This window comes from Phyllobates terribilis, unplaced genomic scaffold, assembly GCF_046119375.1.
Source record: "Phyllobates terribilis strain yellow unplaced genomic scaffold, ASM4611937v1 Scaffold_2__4_contigs__length_985480577, whole genome shotgun sequence".
NCBI lineage: Eukaryota > Metazoa > Chordata > Amphibia > Anura > Dendrobatidae > Phyllobates > Phyllobates terribilis.
In genome coordinates, this window is record NW_027362762.1 from 130,405,112 (window position 1) to 130,427,264 (window position 22,153).

Below are 22,153 nucleotides of genomic sequence, written 5' to 3' on the forward strand. Positions count from 1 at the left end.
AGGATAATGACCTAAAACACACAGCTAAAAACACCCAAGAATGGCGAAGAGGAAAACATTGGACTGTTCTGAAGTAGCCTTCTATGAGCCCTGACCTAAATCCCATTGAGCATCTTTGGAAAGAGCTGAAACATGATGTCTGGAAAAGGCAACCTTCACACACGAGACAACTGGAGCAGTTTGCTCATGAGGAGTGGGCCAATATACCTGTCGAGAGGTGCAGAAGTCTCATTGACAGTTAAGGAATCATTTGATTGCAGTGATTGCCTCAAAAGGTTGTTCAACAAAATGTTAAGTTAAGAGTACCATCATTTCTGTCCAGGTCTATTTCATGAGTTTAATTTTTTTTAAATTCTGTGGAAGCAGGGTTGAAAAGCAATGACTGACTTTCATTTGTTCATTTTCAAAGATTTTTAATTTATCATTAATTTTGTCAGATTCAAGTTATTTCTGTGACCATTGTGGGTTTTTCTTTCATTAAACGAGGGGCACCAACAATTTTGACCACGTGTGTAGATCCTCTTTTAAGTGACGGGGAGGTTATATGGGGAAAAACCTGGGCTTGAGTCCCTGATCTTTTAGGACCCTAGCAACGCCCCTGCAGCCAGGTATGTTTGTCTTTGAAATGCAGCAGAATTTCAGAGAAAAACATACTTTTAATAGCCCCCGGGGAGGCATGGCAAATAAAAAAAAAAACGCAATTCTGTCGTTTTTGATAATTTTTCTGTTTAAAGCCTTTACTGTCTGGATTAATTAATTTTATATTTTAATAGATTGGATTTTGAAAGACATACCAAATATGCTTTTATATCATTTCTTTATTATTAAAAGGTGGCAAAAGTGAGATGATTTTAATGTTTATTTTTACTTTATTTTTTGGTGCATTTAGCGGGTAACTGGGGGCCCAACAGTCAGGGTCCCCCAGCAATCGGAAAGTTATCTTCTATCTTGTGGATATGAAAGAACTTTCAAACTTGAGAATACCCCTTTAATACTAATTAGGCTTGCTGTATAAATTACAGTATGTAATTTATTATAGAACATATATATATATATACATATATATATATATATATATATATATATATATATATATATATATATATATATACAGTATGTACACATATGGCAATCCATACCATTATATGTTTGTGGTTCAGTCACACAGGGGATTGTGGAGATGGGGTCCAGCCATGAAACCAGGCTGTGTTGATACTTTAATGTTCGTTTCCCTATGTATTGGCCCATGGTAATCATAGTACATGACCTGTTTCCCTACCCGCTGCCATGTTTTCTCTCATTTTCCCAGGTTGATTCTCTTTAGATGAAACCAAGACAGTGGGTGAGGAGCACCGTTGGCAGTTCAGTGTGCTGAATAGATGCTTTTATATGTTAAATTAATTATTTTATTTTTCAAAGAGTTCATCTTTACTGGACTCAGATTACCTCTGGTATGGAGGGTAGAAGCTTTAATAGTGAGCCACTGTTGTGTAAGAGAGAAATTACTCTGCCTAAAACTCTAAAAAGTATTCTTTTTCTTTATAGGCATAATATAATGCTATATACAGATATATCTAAAAGAAAAAAAGTACTTTTATTCCCACAAACTTACAAAAAAAAATGATGTTTCACAAAACAGTTCCCATAATAATTTTTTTGTAATACACTTAGTAGAAAAGCCAGATAGGACTGGGTTAAATCGTAGCACTGCAGGTCTTGATTAAATGCATATGACTAGCTTTGACTAAGAACCAGAGCATGTGTTCACTTGGAAGCTCTCAGTCTGCTGGGGATGTTGAGCAGAGTGGAGTGTGTTGAAGCTGGTGAGTGACTAACATTGCATGTTTGTTGTTAAATTTCTATTTCTGAACAAATGTTTAAAAATGAGCGAAAAGAAAAAGTTGGGCAGTTTCCTTTGGAGCCCAATCCAGTCACTACTTTTATTTCCCAAAGGACCTGTAAAAGGAGATATGGCAACTTCTCCAATTTTACTTTGCAGTTTTCATAAACTTTCTCCAATGTACATATAGGTCTATATACTATGTACTATTGCTATAAATTATTTATTAAAGGATCATATTATAGTACATGTTTTCTATATCTAAATCAGCTTATTAATTTATGATGGGGTATACATTGCCATCTTAGACATTTATCAATAGGGACCTGCACCTACTATATGTACTCTAGAATGGAGATGCACAATCCCCATCTCATGGCCTCCGTGAATGGAGAAGTTACAGTGCACACCTCATTCTATTCACTTCCATGAAAGTAGAAATGATGGACATGCATGGATTTTAGTGGTCATTGGTGACTCTCCAAAGCAGAGCTATTCTTGACTTGAATTTTGCCTGTGACTAATAGAATACATTTCCAGATCACTTAATCCACCTTTAGTAATTAAACATTAAGAGTCAAAGAGACAATCCTTTGAAATATTTAGACTGCTCTCACAATGGCCATCTAAAGTAAAGGACCTGTACGTTGTCCTCTAGAGTAAAGCAATGTGTGGTGTAACCCATCAATGCTTTAGTAAAGGCTTCATTATCTTAAATTCGTTTTTTTTTCTCCCAATTAAGGTCCAATCTGATGGTAAAACATGAATAACTATGAAATAATCCGGATGATCGGAGAAGGAGCATTTGGAAAAGCTTTTCTAGCAAAAGGGAAAAATGATAGAATCCAATGTGTAATCAAAGAAGTGAATCTCTCCAGGGTGAGTTGCATCAATAATATATATATATATATATATATATATATATATATATATATATATATATATATATATATATATATACAGTACAGACCAAAAGTTTGGACACACCTTCTCATTTAAAGATTTTTCTGTATTTTCATGACTATGAAAATTGTACATTCACACTGAAGGCATCAAAACTATGAATTAACACATGTGGAATTATATACTTAATAAAAAAGTGTGAAACAACTGAAAATATGTCTTATATTCTAGGTTCTTCAAAGTAGTCACCTTTTGCTTTGATGACTGCTTTGCACAATCTTGGCATTCTCTTGATGATTTTCAAGATGTAGTCACCGGAAATGGTCTTCCAACAATCTTGAAGGAGTTCCCAGAGATGCTTAGCACTTGTTGGCCCTTTTGCCTTCAGTCTGCGGTCCAGCTCACCCCAAACCATCTCGATTGGGTTCAGGTCTGGTGACTGTGGAGGCCAGGTCATCTGGCGTAGCACCCCATCACTCTCGTTCTTGGTCAAATAGCCCTTACCCAGCCTGGAGGTGTGTTTGGGGTCATTGTCCTGTTGAAAAATAAATGATGGTCCAACTAAATGCAAACCGGATGGAATAGCATGCCGCTGCAAGATGCTGTGGTAGCCATGCTGGTTCAGTATGCATTCAATTTTGAATAAATCCCCAACAGTGTCACCAGCAAAGCACCCCCACACCATCACACCTCCTCCTCCATGCTTCACGGTGGGAACCAGGCATAGAATCATAGAATCATAGAATCATAGAATGGTAGAGTTGGAAGGGACCTCCTGGGTCATCTGGTCCAACCCCCTGCTCAAAGCAGGATTCACTAGATCATCTCAGACAGATGTCTGTCCAGCCTCTGTTTGAAGACGTCCATTGAAGGGGAACTCACCACCTCTCGTGGCAGCCTGTTCCACTCATTAATCACCCTAACTGTCAAAAAGTTTTTTCTAATATCTAATCTGTGTCTCCTCCCATTTAGTTTCATCCCATTGCTTCTAGTCTTTCCTTGTGCAAATGAGAATAAAGATGATCCTTCTACAATGTGACAGCCCTTGACATATTTGTAGACAGCTATTAAGTCTCCTCTCAGTCTTCTTTTTTGCAAGCTAAACATTCCCAAATCCTGCAACCGTTTCTCATAGGACATGGTTTGCAGACCAGTCACCATTCTGGTCGCTCTTCTCTGAACTTGCTCCAGTTTGTCTATGTCTTTTTTAAAATGTGGTGCCCAAAACTGTACACAGTATTCCAGATGAGGTCTGACCAAAGAGGAGTAAAGACCGATAATGACTTCACGTGATCTAGACTGTATGCTTCTGTTAATACATCCCAGAATTGTATTTGCCTTTTTTGCTGCTGCATCACACTGTTGACTCATGTTCAGTCTATGATCTATTAGTATACCTAAGTCTTTTTCACATGTACTGTTGCTTAGCTCTATTCCTCCCATTCTGTATATGCTTTTTTCATTTTTATTGCCCAGATGTAGTACTTTGCATTTTTCCCTGTTAAAAACCATTCTGTTGGTTGCTGCCCACTGCTCCAGTTTATTTAGGTCTTTTTGAATCCTCTCTCTCTCTTCTCTAGTATTAGCTATCCCTCCTAGCTTTGTGTCATCTGCAAATTTAATCAGTTTACCCTCAATTCCTTCATCTAAATCATTGATAAAGATGTTGAACAATACAGGTCCCAGGACGGAGCCCTGTGGTACCCCACTTGAGACATTCATCCAGCTGGATGTGAAGCCATTTACAACCACCCTTTGAGTCCGATCACTAAGCCAGTTATGAATCCACCTAACAGTTGCCTGGTCCATTGCATACTTGGTCATTTTTTCAATAAGGATGGTGTGAGATACTTTGTCAAATGCTTTGCTGAAGTCAAGATATACTATATCTACAGCATTTCCCTGATCCACCCAGTCAGTGATTCTGTCATAGAAGGAAATTAAGTTAGTCTGACATGACTTGTTAGTTACAAACCCATGCTGACTCTGGTTAATCACTTCATTCTTATCCATGTACTTACATACATGTTGTTTAATAATTTGTTCAAAGATCTTTCCTGGTATAGAAGTCAGACTCACCGGCCTATAGTTCCCTGGGTCCACCTTCTTCCCCTTTTTGAAGATAGGAACAACATTTGCTCTTCTCCAGTCTTCTGGGACTTCTCCTGTTCTCCAAGAATTTTCAAAGATTATGGAGAGTGGTTCTAAAATTTCTTCTACGATCTCCTTCAGTACTCTGGGGTGTAATTCATCTGGACCTGGAGACTTGAACCCATTTATGTTAGCTAAATATTCCCTCACAATCTTTCTGTTTACAGATAACTTGGATTCCTCTATTCCTTTAAAAGGACAGTGAAGATCAGTTGATGTTACATTTTCTTTCTGAGAGAAAACAGATGCAAAATAGGAATTAAAAAGTTCGGCCTTCTCAACATCCTCTCTTACCATTTCTCCATTTTCATCCTGTAAAAATCCTATAGCATCTTTGACTTTTCTTTTACTTTTGACATACCCCCAAAATCCTTTTTTATTGCATGTAGACTCCATCCGTTCACCTTTTCTGCGTTGCACAAAGACACGGTGGTTGGAACCAAAGATCTCAAATTTGGACTCATCAGACTAAATCACAGATTTCCACTGGTCTAATGTCCATTCCTTGTGTTCTTTAGCCCAAACAAGTCTCTTCTGCTTGTTGCCTGTCCTTAGCAGTTGTTTCCTAGGAGCTATTTTACCATGAAGGCCTGCTGCACAAAATCTCCTCTTAACAGTTGTTGTAGAGATGTGTCTGCTGCTAGAACTCTGTGTGGCATTGACCTGGTCTCTAATCTGAGCTGCTGTTAACGTGCGATTTCTGAGGCTGGTGACTCAGATAAACTTATCCTCAGAAGCAGAGGTGACTCTTGGTCTTCCTTTCCTGGGGCGGTCCTCATGTGAGCCAGTTTCTTTGTAGCGCTTGATGGTTTTTGCAACTGCACTTGGGGACACTTTCAAAGTTTTCCCAATTTTTCGGACTGACTGACGTTCATTTCTTAAAGCCAATTATTTTTCTTTACTTAGCTGCTTTTTTCTTGCCATAATACAAATTCTAACAGTCTATTCAGTAGGACTATTAGCTGTGTATCCACCAGACTTCTGCACAACACAACTGATGGTCCCAACCCCATTTATAAGGCAAGAAATCCCACTTATTAAACCTGACAGGGCACACCTGTGAAGTGAAAACCATTTCTGGTGACTACCTCTTGAAGCTCATCAAGAGAATGGCAAGAGTGTGCAAAGCAGTCATCAAAGCAAAAGGTGGCTACTTTGAAGAACCTAGAATATAAGACATATTTTCAGTCGTTTCACACTTTTTTGTTAAGTATATAATTCCACATGTGTTAATTCATAGTTTTGATGCCTTCAGTGTGAATGTACAATTTTCATAGTCATGAAAATACAGAAAAATCTTTAAATGAGAAGGTGTGTCCAAACTTTTGGTCTGTACTGTATATATATATATAATATATTTATTTATACATAATTATTAGCAGGAAGATCTAATCAATGAATTGTATCATACGAATGTCATAATTCTCAAGTGTTGTACATAACTTGATCAGCCTCGGAGAGTAAGACTGGATTCCCATGTAACATATTTGTAGCCAAATGTTGGTTGTGCTGAAATTTTGCGCCAATGTACAGTGCAATACAACGAATGTTGTTTTGTAAGTGACTATCACTGTTTGTTACCTCTACATCTCCTATTGTGAGGTAACAGTCAAAATATAATTTATCACTTGCTTATTTCTGTTGCATTTACTATGTTGTACTGCTGCTGAATATAAAAGCGCCAATAGTTATTAGACGAACGGTGGCAGAACTTGCCAATTCTGGTGGCACAGGCTGACCATCTAATGTGTATATTGGAGTCTCAACTTTCCACCAATCACTGTTTCTTGGGAGGAGAAAATGGCATCAGCCATGTTGGAAATGAACTTGGTCAGTCATTTGTTTTCCAGGGAGATAAATTTCTGCCAGATGTGTTAGCTTATTCCCCTCTTCCCACTGAAATCACCTGCACTCAGTTGAAACAAGCTTGCATTCATATGGCCCCTGCTATTGTTTTTTTTTTCAGAACTGAACAGTTTCATTTTACACATTGTATGTTGACTATTTGCAATTAAAACTTTGATGATGTAAAAAAAATTAAAAGTGTTTTCTTGTCTTCCATAGATGGCCAGGAAGGAGAAAGAGGCTTCCCACAAAGAGGTTACTCTTCTGGCTAAGATGAATCACCCAAATATTGTAACATTTTTCACATCAATAGAAGGTTTGTTAATAATTTGTGAGACAAAGAGTTAAGGTGAATGACCAAGCAGGAAAATGCGGAAAACTCAATGCAGATTTACCCAAAACTAGTTTACATGGCTCCTTTGTAGCCCAGTGCTACACTCTGGAAAATAATCTTAAAGAGGACATGTCATTTGCTCAAAAATTGAGTTAAATAGTTTGCAAAAATCCCCAAGTTACCCTGATTCTGCTGCTTTTTCCCATGTTGCACTGTGTTGCTTCATTGCAGAGATAATCACATTTGTTGCTTTTGGAGCACAGTATGTGAAATATCAGCTTGCAAAAAACTGGTCTTTTCTTCAGAGTCATCTCTGAGGGTGTATGCCTTCATTCTTCCCTCCCAGGCGCTGCCAATCATAACTTGGCAGCAAGCAGAGATTTCACATACTGCACTCCAAAAGCAACAAATCTCTGCAATGGAGCGATGCAGCGGAAAACAGAAAAAAAGCAGCAGAATCAAGAGAATTCAAGGAGTTTTACTACTAATTTAAGTACAAAGTTTTTGATCAAGTGATAGGTCCTCTTTAAAACACAGTCCAGAGTGAGACATTAACATACAGGGTAGTTATGCTAAACACATTTGAGCGGCAGTTTGGGAAGCATTTCTTCAAGATTTACCTCCTTCCCACTGATTTTTCTCAAGGGTGTTTTCTCTGTTGGAGAACCCCATTTTGTTGAATTAGTCTTCTTTAAACTATGTGATCCTTGCAAAGCTGAGTTTCTCCACTTTGCCGATTTTGCACACGGTGAAAACTATTGGATTATTGTAAATAATATAAGAACAATAACTGGCAACTTTTGACCTGGTGACAGGCCCTCTTTAAATGGAGTTGGGTTGCAGTAACGTGGGTGAAAATATCATTGTGGAGGAGAAAAGCTAAGTATTCTACCTCTTCATTTGCCGGATCATCAGGTACAGGGATCAGTTATTTGCCTATTTTAGCAATATGGCATCACTGCCTATTATGGGAATACCACTTAAAATATTTTAAAAAAGAGAAAAAAAAACAGTTTACACTTATATAAAAAACAATGTTATAGATTGGTTCATGTAGCTTATTTGGTAACTTTCAGAACTCTATAGCAATTCTCTGGTACAATGTAGAACAGAAATGTATATATATTTTCATTAAAGTATAAATATAATTTCAGAGAATAATAATCTGTACATTGTGATGGAATATTGTGACGGTGGAGACCTGATGAAGAGGATTAACATGCAGAGGGGCATTCTGTTTGCTGAAGACCAGGTACACAATCAGTCTACCCACTGCAATAAGACCGTGGTCCAGATGTTTATCAGTCATTGGTGACTTTGCTTCTTGTCAATTGGTTTCCAAGTTTCAGTATAGTATACAGTGAAGGAAATAATTATTTGATCCCTTGCTGTTTCTATAAATGTGCCCACTGACCAAGACATGAACAGTCTATAATTTTAAGGGTAGGTTAATTTTAACATTGAGAGATAGAATATCCCCCAAAACAAATCAAGAAAATCACATTGTATAAATTAGATACATTTATTTGCATTTTGCAGTGAGAAATAAGTATTTGATTCCTCTGGCAAACAACACTTAATACTTGGTGGCAAAACCCTTGTTGGCAAGCACAGCAGTCAGACGTTGTTTGTAGTTGATGATGAGGGTTGCGCACATGTCAGGAGGAATTTTGGTCCACTCCTCTTTGCAGATCATCTCTAAATCATTAAGATTTTGAGGCTGTCGCTTGGCAACTCGGAGCTTCAACTCCCTCCATAAGTTTTCTATGGGATTAAGGTCTGGAGACTGGCTAGGCCACTCCATGACCTTAATGTGCTTATTTTTGAGCCACTCCTTTGTTGCCTTGGCTGTATGTTTTGGGTCATTGTCTTGCTGGAAAACCCAGCCATGACCCATTTTTAATGTCTTGGCGCAGGGAAGGAGGTTGTCACTCAGGATTTTACGGTACATGGCTCCATCCATTCTCCCATTGATGCGGTGAAGAAGTCCTGTGCCCTTAGGAGAGAAACACCCCCAAAACATAATGTTTCCACCTCCATGCTTGACAGTGGGGACGGTGTTCTTTGGGTCATAGGTAGCATTTTTCTTCCTCCAAACACGGCGAGTTGAGTTAATGCCAAAGAGCTCAATATTTGTCTCATATGACCACAGCACCTTCTCCCAATAACTCACAGAATCATCCAGATGTTCACTGGCAAACTTCAGACCAGCCTGCACATGTGCCTTCTTGAGCAGGGGTACTTTGCGGGCACTGCAGGATTTTAAACCTTTAAGGCGTAATGTGTTACCAATGGTTTTCTTGGTGACTTTGGTCCCAGCTGCCTTGAGATCATTAACAAGTTCCCCCCACGTAGTTTTAGGTTGATCTCTCACCTTCCTCATGATCAAGGATACCCCACGAGATGAGATTTTGCATGGTGCCCCAAATCGTCATTTTGTATTTCTTCCATTTTCTTACTATTGCATCAACAGTTGTCTCCTTCTCACGCAGCATCTTACTTATGGTTTTGTAGCCCATTCCAGCTTTGTGCAGGTCTCTGATCTTGTCCCTGACATCCTTAGAAAGCTCTTTGGTCTTGCCCATGTTGTAGAGGTTAGAGTCTGACTGATTAATTGAGTCTGTGGACCGGAGTCTTTTATACAGGTATGTGAGACAGCTGTCTTAAATGCAGGTAATGAGTTAATTAGGAGCGTCTAACTGGTCTGTAGGAGCCAGAACTCATAATGGTTTGTAGGGGATCAAATACTTATTTCTCACTGCGAAATGCAAATAAGTTTATCTAATTTATACAATGTGATTTTCTTGATTTTTTTTTGAATATTCTATCTCCCAATGTTAAAATTAACCTACCCTTAAAATTATAGACTGTTCATGTCTTTGTCAGTGTGCAAACTTACAAAAACAGCAAGGGATCAAATAATTATTTCCTTCACTGTATAAGCGCCTCATTACATTCAGAAATCAGTGTTGTAGCTCATTTACTAATATGCAAGCTAATTGCCAAACTAATAGAGCAAACCAGCCAAATTACATCAAAATGTTAAAGCTAAGATGGGGAGAATAGAGCCAGGTGAGGGTCCTGGTTCAAGAACAGTATAAGGGCCCCTTGTTCTGGAAATGCTCATCATAGAACAATGCCTCTATGTCTTTACACATTAGAGAAAAGATTTTCAAATCTGCTGATTGTGACAGGGTCAGACGACCACCTAATGGATGAGGGGGAGATGAGGATGAGCAGGAGTGCACACATACAGAATAGGGCCCCTGCGCTAGAACAATTTATGAGCCATTTGCAGTCCAATAATGTGTTTGTGACAGAAGCGTTTGTTGCTTTGGAGGTAGAAATGCACCAATGGTATGTCCGCCCTTGAAGATGAGAATTAAATTTTGAAATCCAATCTTTTTCTTTTTTTTTTCTGGGAGAAAAACCACTGCTAAAGTGTCTTTTGGTGACCTACTTCACTTTCCCTATTGGAAAGACATGCACGCTCAACTAAACTGAGTGTGCATGTACGTAGGGAATTAGAGAGCAATAATTTTCAGCTGAATAACCATTAAATAACAATAATAACTTTATTTATATAGAACCAGCATATTCTGTATCACTTTACAATTAAGACCATTTAGCCAATAATTATCTACCAGTAATTTTAAACCATTAAACTCATTAGCTCAATCCATTACATGCAATCAATTAGACAGTAACATGAATTTAAGTAGGCTATATTACACATGATCTTTAAGATTAACCATTGTTTTAATTTTTATTTCAGAAATCAACAGTACACATGAAAATAGGAAACTTTCTAATATATCTTATCAGAGAAATCTGCTTCTTTCTCCTCCTGGACTGATCGATCATTTTCAAAATTCTCAATTCACAGTAAAATCTGTATTCAGTGAAGACAGATTGTTGCATTACTGATATAGGAGATTACAGTTGGTGCTCATAAGATTCTATGGAGCAGGGAGGGGAGGAGCAAGAGGCAGAGCCCCTCCCACTCCCGTCTACATAGAATATTATCAGTAGTAACAGTAATCTCCTATCTCAGTAATGTGAAAGTCTGCATTCACTGAAGACAGATTTTAAAGATGAATTGAGACTGAATGATCAGTCCAGGAGGAGAAAGAAGCAGATTTCTCGGATCAGATATATTACAAAGTTGCTTATTTTCACATGTACTATTGATATATGAAATAAAAATTAAAACGACGGTTACGTTCTAAAGTTGCCTGTATGTTATGTCTGCCCTTACGGTGCTGATACCTCTCTTGTATCTTTGTACATGGTTTTTATGTTTCCTCTGTGTGTCAGGGATGTCTGTGCTCAGTTACAGAGCTATTGGTTAGCTCCGGTCATGCCTAAGAGAATTGCCCAATCCTCAATCTCTTCTGACCTCTCCTCTATCAGTGGCTCCTTCTTAGTTTTACAGTAAATTCAATGTAATTGGAAAATACAAGTGACGCTCCGCAACACAAAAATATTCTCTTTAGGCAAAGTTTTGTGAGCTAAACACAAGAAGGACAAATCTGCAGTGAGGACAGATGAGATAAGAGCCTGGACTCCTGTATTTTATTCTCACACAGAATTATTACTTAGACAGGGTGTTTAAGGGGCTGTTTAATTAAAAAAAAAATACGGACGCAAGAGGTGGATTAAAAAAAAAAAATGCCGTGGTCCAGCACAGGCTGCTTTATTGGTCTCTGGCAGAGCAGCAATGATGTTGAATGCTTTGGTGACCTGTCTGCTGAGGCTCATGATTGGCTGCAGCGGTCAGTTATCAGAAACAGCATGTAATCAGAGGAATACCATAAGTATATATTGTATTGGTCTTAATAGCATCCTTTATTACAGATCCTTAACTGGTTTGTGCAGATTTCTCTGGGTTTGAAACACATCCATGACCGCAAAGTACTCCACCGTGATATTAAAGCACAGGTATAAGCCATATGTAATTATTCCGTTTTTGTAACTGCTAGTGATCTGGATGAAGCGATCCACGTAACATTTTACTTTAACTTGCAGAATATCTTTCTCACTAATAATGGAACATTGGCCAAGCTGGGAGACTTTGGTATAGCAAGGATGCTGAACAGGTAAGAGCGCTAATACACATTAGTGCAAGGTTGGTCGAACCAAGTTTATATGTGTATGGTGGGGTGGGGCAGAATGAAATTTGAAGGCACAGAGTCATCGCTAAGCAGTATGCCATCCTTTGCAACCGATTGTATTTCACTCCAATATATTTAACCCCTTCACGCCGTGGCCCTTTTCCGTTTTTTCCTCTTTCGTTTTTTGCTCCTCTTTTTTCGCACAACCATAACTTTTAATATGGGCCGGGTAAGGGCTTATTTTTTGTGGGACGAGTTGTACTTTTGAACAACACCATTGTTTTTGCCATATCGTGTACTGGAAAACATGAAAAAAATTTCAAAGTGCGGTAAAATTACAATTCCATAAAAAAAAATTATTTTGTTTTTTACCACGTTCAATATATGGTAAAACTGAGCTGCCATTATGATTCTGCAGGTATAGGTTCTTTTTCATTTAAGTGGTGAAAAAAAAAATCCAAAATTTGTTAAAAATAAATAAATGTCGCCTTTTTCCGAGACCTGTAGCGTCTCCATTTTCAATCTGAGTCCGAGTGAGGGCTTATTTTTTATGCGCCGAGCTTACGTTTTATTTATACCATTTTTGGTTAAATACGATGTTTTGGGCAATTCTGAACGCGGTGATACCAACTATGTGTATATTTGTTTTTTGTTTTTTTTATTGCTTTATTTTGAATTGGGCGAAAGGGGAGTCATATGAACTTTTTATATTATTTTTTTTAAATATTTTTAAAAACATTTTTTTTTACTTTTCACTGGCTTCAATAGTCTCCATGGGAGATTAGGAGCTGCAATCCTCTTTTTTGCTCCAGTGTAGCAAAAATGCTCACTTTCTATGAGCGCCGACCACTGGGCAATTCTCATAGCATCCCGGCAATGACAACCGCGGGGGCCAACCCATCGGCGACCCGTGGTCATACGACACGGGTGCCAATGGGCGGGATTAGTGACGTGCTTCTGGCGCGGTCATGTTAAATGCCCCTGTTGGAGATTGACTGCGGCATTTAACATGTTAACCCGCAGGTGAATCGCGATCCACCAGCGGTATTAGGGGCACATGACAGCTGTACATATCAGCTGTCATGTGCTGGGAAAGATGCGGGCTCAGCGCCGGAGCCCACACCAAAGGGGGAGACAAGCCATTCATGTTGTGAAAGGGTTAAAACCTTTGAAAAAGTCAAGATTAAAAGTATTCTACAGTTTTGCCTATGCAGCCCTTATGTTCACCTATTTGTCTTTATGGTTAAAGATTGAATACAATTTTGGGCAGACATATGTACTTCCACTTGTCCCTTACTTCTTGCTAACCTACAATAGTTATAGACGGCCTTATAGTAGACAAAATATCACAAAACATCACCTGCACCTTTTGGCTTCGCATCATGGGTGTCAGTTGATTTTCAGCCCTGTACTTTGAAAGGGAATTTGTTAGCAGGCTTTTGCTATATAATCTGAGGACAGCATGAGGTAGGGGTTAAAACACAGAATTCAATGATGTGTCACTTACCAAGCTGTGTGTTGTTGTTTACTAACAGTGAAGGCTTTATCACTAGAACATTATCATTGCTGTGACTAATAAATAATATAATAATAATAATAGTTTATTTTTATAGCGCCAACATATTCCGCAGCACTTTACAAATTTTAGGGGGGACTTATACAGACAATACAGAATAAGCATATCTCATATCGAACGGAGTGAGGGCCCTGCTCGCGAGCTTACAGTCTATGAGGAAGTGGGGGAGACACAAAAGGTAAAAAGTACATATATTGTATAATGCAGCCTTGATATACTGAATAGGATAAATAATAATACATGGACTGGTCGCCAGCCAGTATGTGTGCAGTCCTGACAGAGGCTTTTATGTGCATGGTTGGTTTGAACCCGAAGTTGAAGAAGATTTTAATATGGGGGAAAGCTGGGATGGACAGAGTGTGTTTAGGTGATACGCCAGTCTAAAGAAATGTGTTTTTAGGGTTCGCTTGAAACTGTGGGTATTGGGAATTAATCGAACTGTCCTGGGTAGTGCATTCCAGAGAATTGGCGCAGCACGCGAGAAATCTTGGAGACGGGAGTGGGAAGTTCGGATTATGGAGGATTTTAGTTTCAAGTCATTTGCAGAACGGAGGGCACGTGTAGGGTGGTAGACTGAGACAAGGGAGGAGATGTAGGGGGGTACTGAAGCATGGAGCGCTTTGTGGGTAAGCGTGATAAGTTTAAAACGAACTCTATATTGGATGGGCAACCAATGCAATGACTGGCACAGGGAAGAGGCATCTGAGTAGCGGTTGGCGAGGAATATGATCCTGGCTGCTGCGTTCAGGACGGATTGGAGAGGGGAGAGTTTAGTAAGAGGGAGACCGATTAGTAGAGCGTTGCAATAGTCAAGACGAGAATGAATAAGAGCGACAGTAAGAGTTTTTGCCGAGTCAAAGGTGAGAAAAGTCCTGATTCTTGAGATGTTTTTGAGGTGTAGATGACATGAACGAGCGAGTGATTTGATGTGAGGAGTGAAAGAAAGATCTGAATCAAAAATGACCCCAAGACAGCGGGCTTGTAGCTGGGGAGTGACTAGCTGCCACATGAGCACTGATCCAACTCTGCCCCCTCTTGTGATAAGCACCTCACTGTCTATAGCTGTGTAGACCAAGAGCCTTGTGTGGGCGGGGGCAGCTTCCTCAGCTCTGCTACATCTAAAATCTCTGATTGCATCAGATCCACTACACCCAGTAAACTAAGTGATACATTGTTAGATTCAGGGTCTCTTGGCTTACATTATGCTGCTTTCAGATGAGGTAGCAAAAACTGCTTACAAATTTCCTTTAAGAAGATTCTGCACTGTCAATCAGTTATTAGGACCACCCACTTGACTCCCAAGCCCAGAATAAGAAGGAATTTCCATGATTTAGATACAACGTATACTGCATCTTATCCTTCAAACCTACAGTACATATCAATGTGTTCATCTCTTTCTGCTTTGTAACATGTTGCATATAAATTACATAGCATTTTGAGCTGTGCAATATCTCTTTAATAGATAGTCATTATTGGAATATTTATAAATAGATATAATTATTTAAAAAAAGCATTGCATATAAATTCATAATTTGTGGTAATTCATAAATAAAAATTACTAAAAAATATAATTTATTGATTCAAATTTGAGGACTTTGGGGGCAATTCAGCAAAATGTTGCCACTTTTGGCATTCGTTCTTATGCCAGAAATGCTACATCAGTCCCTGACCGGAGTAACATTCTGGCAAGGCGCACAGAGGTATACGCTTGTAACAAGATGCACCAAATTTATTAAGTTGTGTGCGCATCTTAATTAATTCCTTCTTTTCTTATTCCTTCATTCCCCTCATGAAGACTGGCGTATGAAGCAGGGACATTGTTTTGTGATTCTGATCTCTTTCTTCCTGTCGTTTCTCCCAAAGTACAATGGAGCTGGCACGGACGTGTGTAGGGACTCCATACTACCTCTCTCCAGAAATCTGTGAAAACCGACCCTATAACAATAAAACGTGAGTTGCTGTCTAGAAGGCTATGGGGGAGATTTAGGGTATGTTCAGACATTGCGTTTTTGACATGCTCTTCCTTTGAAAAGAAAAACGCGGCATTTTACTGTACCAACAAAGTGAAAGATTTCTGAAACTAACACACTGCTCATTTTTTTCCTTGCAGATCTGAAGCCGTTTCAAATCTGCAGCATGTCACTTCTTTTAGCGTTTTTGCAGCATTTTTCACCCATTCAAATGAATTTGATAAAAAAAAGTAAAAATAAAAAAAAGCATGCAAAAACGGTCTCATTCTATGCAGAAATTTTTCTACCAAGAGACCTGTTTTTGGTGCAGAAATTTTGCTGCAAATACTCAATGTGTGCACATACCCTTACTAAGGGTGCTTTCAGTGGTCCATATAAATCAGTCAGAGATCGGACCGCAATGCATGGACTGGGGGTGCGTCTCCCAACCCCAGCCTTATAGAAATATATAAAGCTGTCACGCTCAGGTTGGGCGACCCGCGGACAGTTCATGCATTGCGGTCCAATCTCGGACCAATTTATAGGGACGTCTGAATGCGCCCAAACAAAAATTCTCCACATGCTCACAATCATGGCAAAAACTGAGTGAGTGCACCTACTTCCAAATATTATTTTTCTACACTTTTTACTCTCACTTCTATAGTTTTACAGTAAGTGACAGTAGTTGTAAAATGAGCCAAATGTTTATTTAAACTGTATTGAGGAACAAATAACAGGATTAGTTTTCTTTATGATTGCAGAGTTTTTATCAATAACTAAATATAACATTGTACATTGTTCTGTTTCAGGGATATCTGGTCTCTCGGATGTGTGCTGTATGAACTTTGTACCCTCAAACATCCAGTGAGTAATAATTTTACTGTGCAAATGTTGCATTGGGCAAAAGCAAAGTAAAAATGACTGAATAAATAAAAGAATACAAACAAAAACTTTACTGAAAGAAAAAAAAATCTAATAATGTAAAACTTGTATAGCCTATTGTATCAGTCTCCTGCAATTCACTTCTTTATGGCATGTAGGATGCATTGTGTCACATTAAAATATCTAGAAAAAAAGTACAAAATGTAAAGTGGAAGGCCTCATTCAGATGTCAGTTTTTTTTCACGTATGAGAAAAACTGACCGAGTTAAATCAGAGCTTTGTCCGGGTTTCATCACTTTTTCACGTACATGAAAAAAAAAACTTTTCTCCATCCTCTCTTATCTGTGAGTCCGTGAAAATTGTACCGTATATGGATATTATCTGAGTGCGGTCCAATTTTTTTCACGAACCCATAGACTCGCAATGCTATTTTGATCCGACACTCGCATCAAAATCGAACATGCCTTCATGATTTTGCGCCGATCTCTAGGTCCTCGAAAGAACGCGGACATGTGACCCCATTCACTATTATAAGTACAAGTGCTATCTGTGAAAAAGATGGATAGCACTTGTACACAAAAATCCTACATGTGAATGAGCCTGAGAAAAACCAAAGACAAGCAAAATACCCAAATAACTGGAAGTAAATGGATAAATCGCACAGTGCAAAAATAAAGATAAATAATAAAGGGTATTTAGTTAACATAATTTTGATCAAAATAATGTAAAAGCCATCCCACCACGTCACGGTAACCCTTATGGGACAGTCCTAACTCTAATATTAAAACCTTACCATTTGTCAAGTGACATACATATGGATAAGGGCTACCGTGACGTGGCGGGATGGCTTTTACATTATTTTGATCAAAATTATGTTAACTAAATACCCTTTATTATTTATCATTATTTTTGCACTGTGCGATTTATCCATTTACTTCCAGTTATTTGGGTATTTTGCTTGTCTTTGGTTTTTCTCTGTCTAGTTGCCTTATGTGAACATGCATTTACATTTTGCATGCACATCAATTTACGTTTCAGTTCAGACTCCCAGGTTTTTTCTATGTGAATGAGCCTGTTGAGTTGTCACTGTTTGTCTTCTATAGACTCTGTGCTTCATTGTATATTGCTGGCTGCAGAATGAGTTAACTGAGAATCTGTTAGTCAGCTTGTTCTGAGCTCCTCTCATTCGTTTAATATTCAGCTTGGCAGTTATATATTAGCTAAGAGGTGCTAAAGAAAATCAAATAAAAGAATTACGAACTTTCCTGTAAGAACAAGCTCACCGATGGATTCTCTGTTAACTCATTCTACAGCCAGCAGTAGACGTTTCAACTCGAGGCGAGAAAAGGCCAACCATGCAAAAAATTTTAATACACAATTACAAAACTGTTTTTTAGCCCAAAATACATACATTTAAATAAAAAAAATGCATTTGAAGATGTCCATATCGTTTTATTTAAGAGAACCTGTGCAGGGCTCCCCTTTACAGAGGAACTGCATCTTTGTGGGGGTGCATTATTTGGGAGGTGATGTAAATGACCCAGATTTTGTATTCTTTTTTAGTTTGAAGCTGGCAACTTAAAACAACTGGTGTTGAAAATCTGCCGTGGTCGGTATGAGCCACTTTCTTTAAAGTATTCATATGATCTGAGGACATTAATCTCTCAGCTCTTTAAAATATCCCCACGAGACCGGCCATCAGTCACCTCCATATTGAAGAAGCCTTTTCTAGAAAAGCGTATACACAATTTTTTGAGTCCAAAGGTAGGTAACGTGTTATCTGTCTTAAAGTGATTCTCCAGTTTTGAATAATAAAGCTCATTCATTGTAGTGTATTATTAAAGTTATTAGTAAAATGTCTCACCCTTTTCAGGATCTTTGCTTATGGTCATTGCTTTTGAACCTCCATTAATAAAAATGTGTCCTGTCATGTAACGATCACACAGTAGTCAGAGCTGGGTCTTGTAACGAGCCGTGCACCCGTGTGTCCATCACATGATCTGGGTGGATTTTCATCTTCTGGAAGTAAACAATGAAGGCTTCTATGCAACAACTAGGCCACGTTCACACGTTAAGTATTTGGTCAGTTTTTTACCTCAGTATTTGTAATCCAAAGTCATGAGTGGAATAATCAGAGGGAAAAGTATAACAGAAACACGTCACCACTTCAGTATTTGTAAGCCAAAACCAGGAGTGGGTGAAAAATGCAGCTGTAAAATACTGAACGTGTGCATGTGGCCTAACTTGCGCAAACCAGAAATTCTTTAATTTTTATTTACTTTGACATCACTATTGTTCTGCTCCAAAAATCTATTTCCTATGAGGGGGTGTACAAGAATAAACAAAAATGTCTACTGTACTTTCTAACAAAAACAGCACCATGCCCCATCTACATGGATTCCAGCTCGGTGCATTACTTTCAGTAAGGGCTCGTTCAGACGAGCCGACAAAACATCAGATTGCATTCGGACCAATATTATGCTATGTGCGATTTTTGACTCTGACCGAGTCTGTCCAAGTCAAAGATCTCAGCATTCATGATTTGCATCCGTAAATTGGATCGTATTATGATCAGAGTGTGATTACAGTGTGATTTGCATAATCGGACAGATTTTCTCGAATGACAGAAAATTTGTTCATGTGACCCTAGTCTTAAGCTAAGGGAAGAGTCAGGCGACCGTGTAACGGACAGGGATAGGAACGCTAAGCTTGGACTGGCCGATGGCTCTCCCAACCCGAGTGTGACAGCTGCATAGAAATACATACTGCCAGCCAGTCTGAGCATTGCCGAAAATGTAATACCAGACAGAACCTGTAGACAGGTGTGGTGCTGTTTCTAGGAAAACAGCAATGCTTTTCTAATGCTGTACCATCCCCTTAGGTTTTGTCTCTCTGTAGTCTTCCAGATAATGTTTGTGAAGGTAACACTTTAATAATTATAATCCACCTTCCATGGAACATAATATACATGATGCATGTTCCTGTTTTAATGGTTTAAAGAACAAAGGAAGGAATGACCTTTGTAGATAATTCTGTTTTTTGTGTGAAAAGGGTTTGATTGATCTTTATGTTTCAACTTATGTTTTGCTGGTTTCTAGTTAATAGAAGAAGAATTTAGCCACACTGTGCTACACCGAAGGAGGCCTTCCCCAAAGAGACAAGCACATGGGCCAGTAACACCTAAGCAAGCACCAGGTAACGGTACATAGTTCTATAAGGGATTGTACAGGATTAGGAAAAACATGGCTGCTTTCGCTCAGGCACAGCACCATACAGTATGTCCATTGTTTGTGAGTAGAGATGAGCAGATCGATTCATGGGTCTCTGGACCAGCGTCCAGGTCAGTGGTTCTTGGCGGCTAGATGGGAATTCTGCAAATCTCTTACGTTCCAGCTTCCCCAGAGGGGGTTTTGATTAGCCAGGAATAGTGAGACATCATCTGTGCCTCATGTTACACAGCTGGCATCTGTCTGTAACATGAGCGACCAGAGCTAGCGCCGATTGATGGCGTTTAACCATTTAAATGGTGCTGCCAATCACTGACCACAGCATTTAAATGGCTCGTTTGTCGGTGCACGCACATCAGCTCCCAGCGTCCCCCCTCCACGATGCAATCGGAAGGAACCGGTGAATTGACTTGGCAGCTGCGTGGCCTCCTGAAAGCCTCTATGGCTGCAATCTTGGTCCTCCAATGAAATCCAGCCTTGGCTGGTGCTAATAGGAGTACATCAGTTACACACTATATAATGTAGTATTGCGGTATATAGTATGGGAGCTTAAAAGGCAGCAAGTTCAACTCTCCTAGAGGGAGTAAAAAATAAAGTAAAACTTAAAAAAAAGTAAAAATATAAAAAAAGAAATAACAGTACAAATCACCCCCTTCCCCCTTTTCAAAAATAAAGAAATGAAAAAAAAAAAGTTAAAAAGTGAAAATAATTATTATTGTCATATCCTTAAAAGCCAATCTATCAATCTATACAAATGTAAAATTATTTAAATTGTGCGGTAAATGGCCAAAAATAAAATAGAAACGCCTTAATTGCTGTTTTTCAGTCACTCACCCACCCCCCCTCCAAAAAAAATTGAATATAAAGCAATCAAAATGCCATATTTACCCCAAACGTCAACTCAGAGAGCAAAAAAAAATAAGCCCTTAAACAGTCCCATATTCCGAAAAATAAAAACATTACTGGTCTCCGAAAATGGTGACAAAAGCATCATTTTCTTTTCTTACAAATTTCTGATTTATTTTTTCAGAATCATATTACCAGGTCAGTTTCACCATGTAGTGAACATAGGAAATAAAAAAAAAAAAAAAAAAACTGTGTAAAATTGCACTCTTTTTGCAATTTTAATTCACTTGGAATTTTTTTCCCACTTTCCAGTACATCACATGATAAAATGAATGGAATCATTCAAAAGTACAACTCCTCCCGCAAAACACAAGTCCTCATACGGCTATATTGAGGGAAAAATAAAAAAGTTATGGCTCTTGAAAGAAGGGGAGGAAAAAACGGAAAATAGCCTGAGGGTGAAGGGGTTAAGAGATTTCCCTTCTCTTTGCAATATTTTCCACTATTGATTAAGTCCCTTTATAAGACAGACTGAATAATTGGGAATGTTTGCAAGTATCTATATTTTGCTTATTTTTTATTTTTCTGAAGCTCCAAGAAATGAAAAGAACAAAGTTCATGAATTTCATCCTCCAAGACATAAAGTACTGACTCCCCCATGTCGTGCTGAATATCCTCACAAGAATGAGTGGAAGCCCCCATCACGTCTTCAGCACTACAATCCTGTCAAGGTGATTAGTGAGATTAGAATGCGACTTTTCTATTTAAAGGGAACCTGTCAGCAGGATTTTGCTAAGTAAACTACAGGCAGTGACATGTTGGAGCAGCTGCACCGATTCATATGATACCTGAGATGAAAAAATCCATCTTATGGTTCTTGAGTAATCAGTGTTTGCAGTTTTGAGTTAATGATATGCCTGTGCTCTGGGGCGGGATTGTAGGCAGGGTCCTGGTGCTCTAGGCCAGATCAGCAAGTTAAGACCTGTCCACAGGCCGCCCCTTTCTGTCTCTCTGTCAGTCTAAATACTTGAAGAGAAAAATACGACCATATCAACCCAAAATAATATTAAAAATTAACTTTTATTCATAAATAGTATAAAAAGTTACTTCATAATCAATATAGGGCACAGTACAGCAATACAGAAAGACACATATCATGTAGGATGACCATCTCACTGAAGGGACGATCCAGTCCACATGTTATAGGGTCCAAGGCACCACAGCAAAAAAACATATATATATTCCTTCATATGACAGACCAATAAAGAGGATTATCAAATGACCACAGTATAATACCCATAGTAATACCCATATGGTAGTGCATATAACAAATGTATGTGTAAGAATAATATCAAATATTTGGCAATAGCTCATAGAGAACTCAAAACCTATACTGTCAGGGTGCCATATACCAGCAGCTAGGATATACATTCATCATATCAAAACGCCACATAAGGGACACTAATAATGGCCACTATAGCACTAT

The 22,153-nt window shown here is 38.6% G+C and overlaps 1 protein-coding gene across 5 annotated transcripts in view; it reads left to right on the top strand.

Annotated features, from left to right (window-relative positions):
* The window catches only part of LOC141197003 (serine/threonine-protein kinase Nek5-like), a 105,879-nt gene that overhangs the window by 47,780 nt on the left and 35,946 nt on the right, over positions 1–22,153 (top strand). For all 5 annotated transcript variants that reach the window (XM_073662618.1, XM_073662620.1, XM_073662619.1 and 2 more), the window contains exons 2-11: positions 2,583–2,719; positions 6,959–7,055; positions 8,228–8,325; positions 11,931–12,014; positions 12,102–12,172; positions 15,627–15,713; positions 16,522–16,576; positions 18,158–18,358; positions 19,693–19,789; positions 21,259–21,398. In XM_073662618.1, the coding sequence (XP_073518719.1) occupies positions 2,603–2,719; positions 6,959–7,055; positions 8,228–8,325; positions 11,931–12,014; positions 12,102–12,172; positions 15,627–15,713; positions 16,522–16,576; positions 18,158–18,358; positions 19,693–19,789; positions 21,259–21,398 (1,047 nt within the window). In that variant the 5' untranslated portion in view covers positions 2,583–2,602. The remainder of the gene's footprint in view (positions 1–2,582; positions 2,720–6,958; positions 7,056–8,227; positions 8,326–11,930; positions 12,015–12,101; positions 12,173–15,626; positions 15,714–16,521; positions 16,577–18,157; positions 18,359–19,692; positions 19,790–21,258; positions 21,399–22,153) is intronic.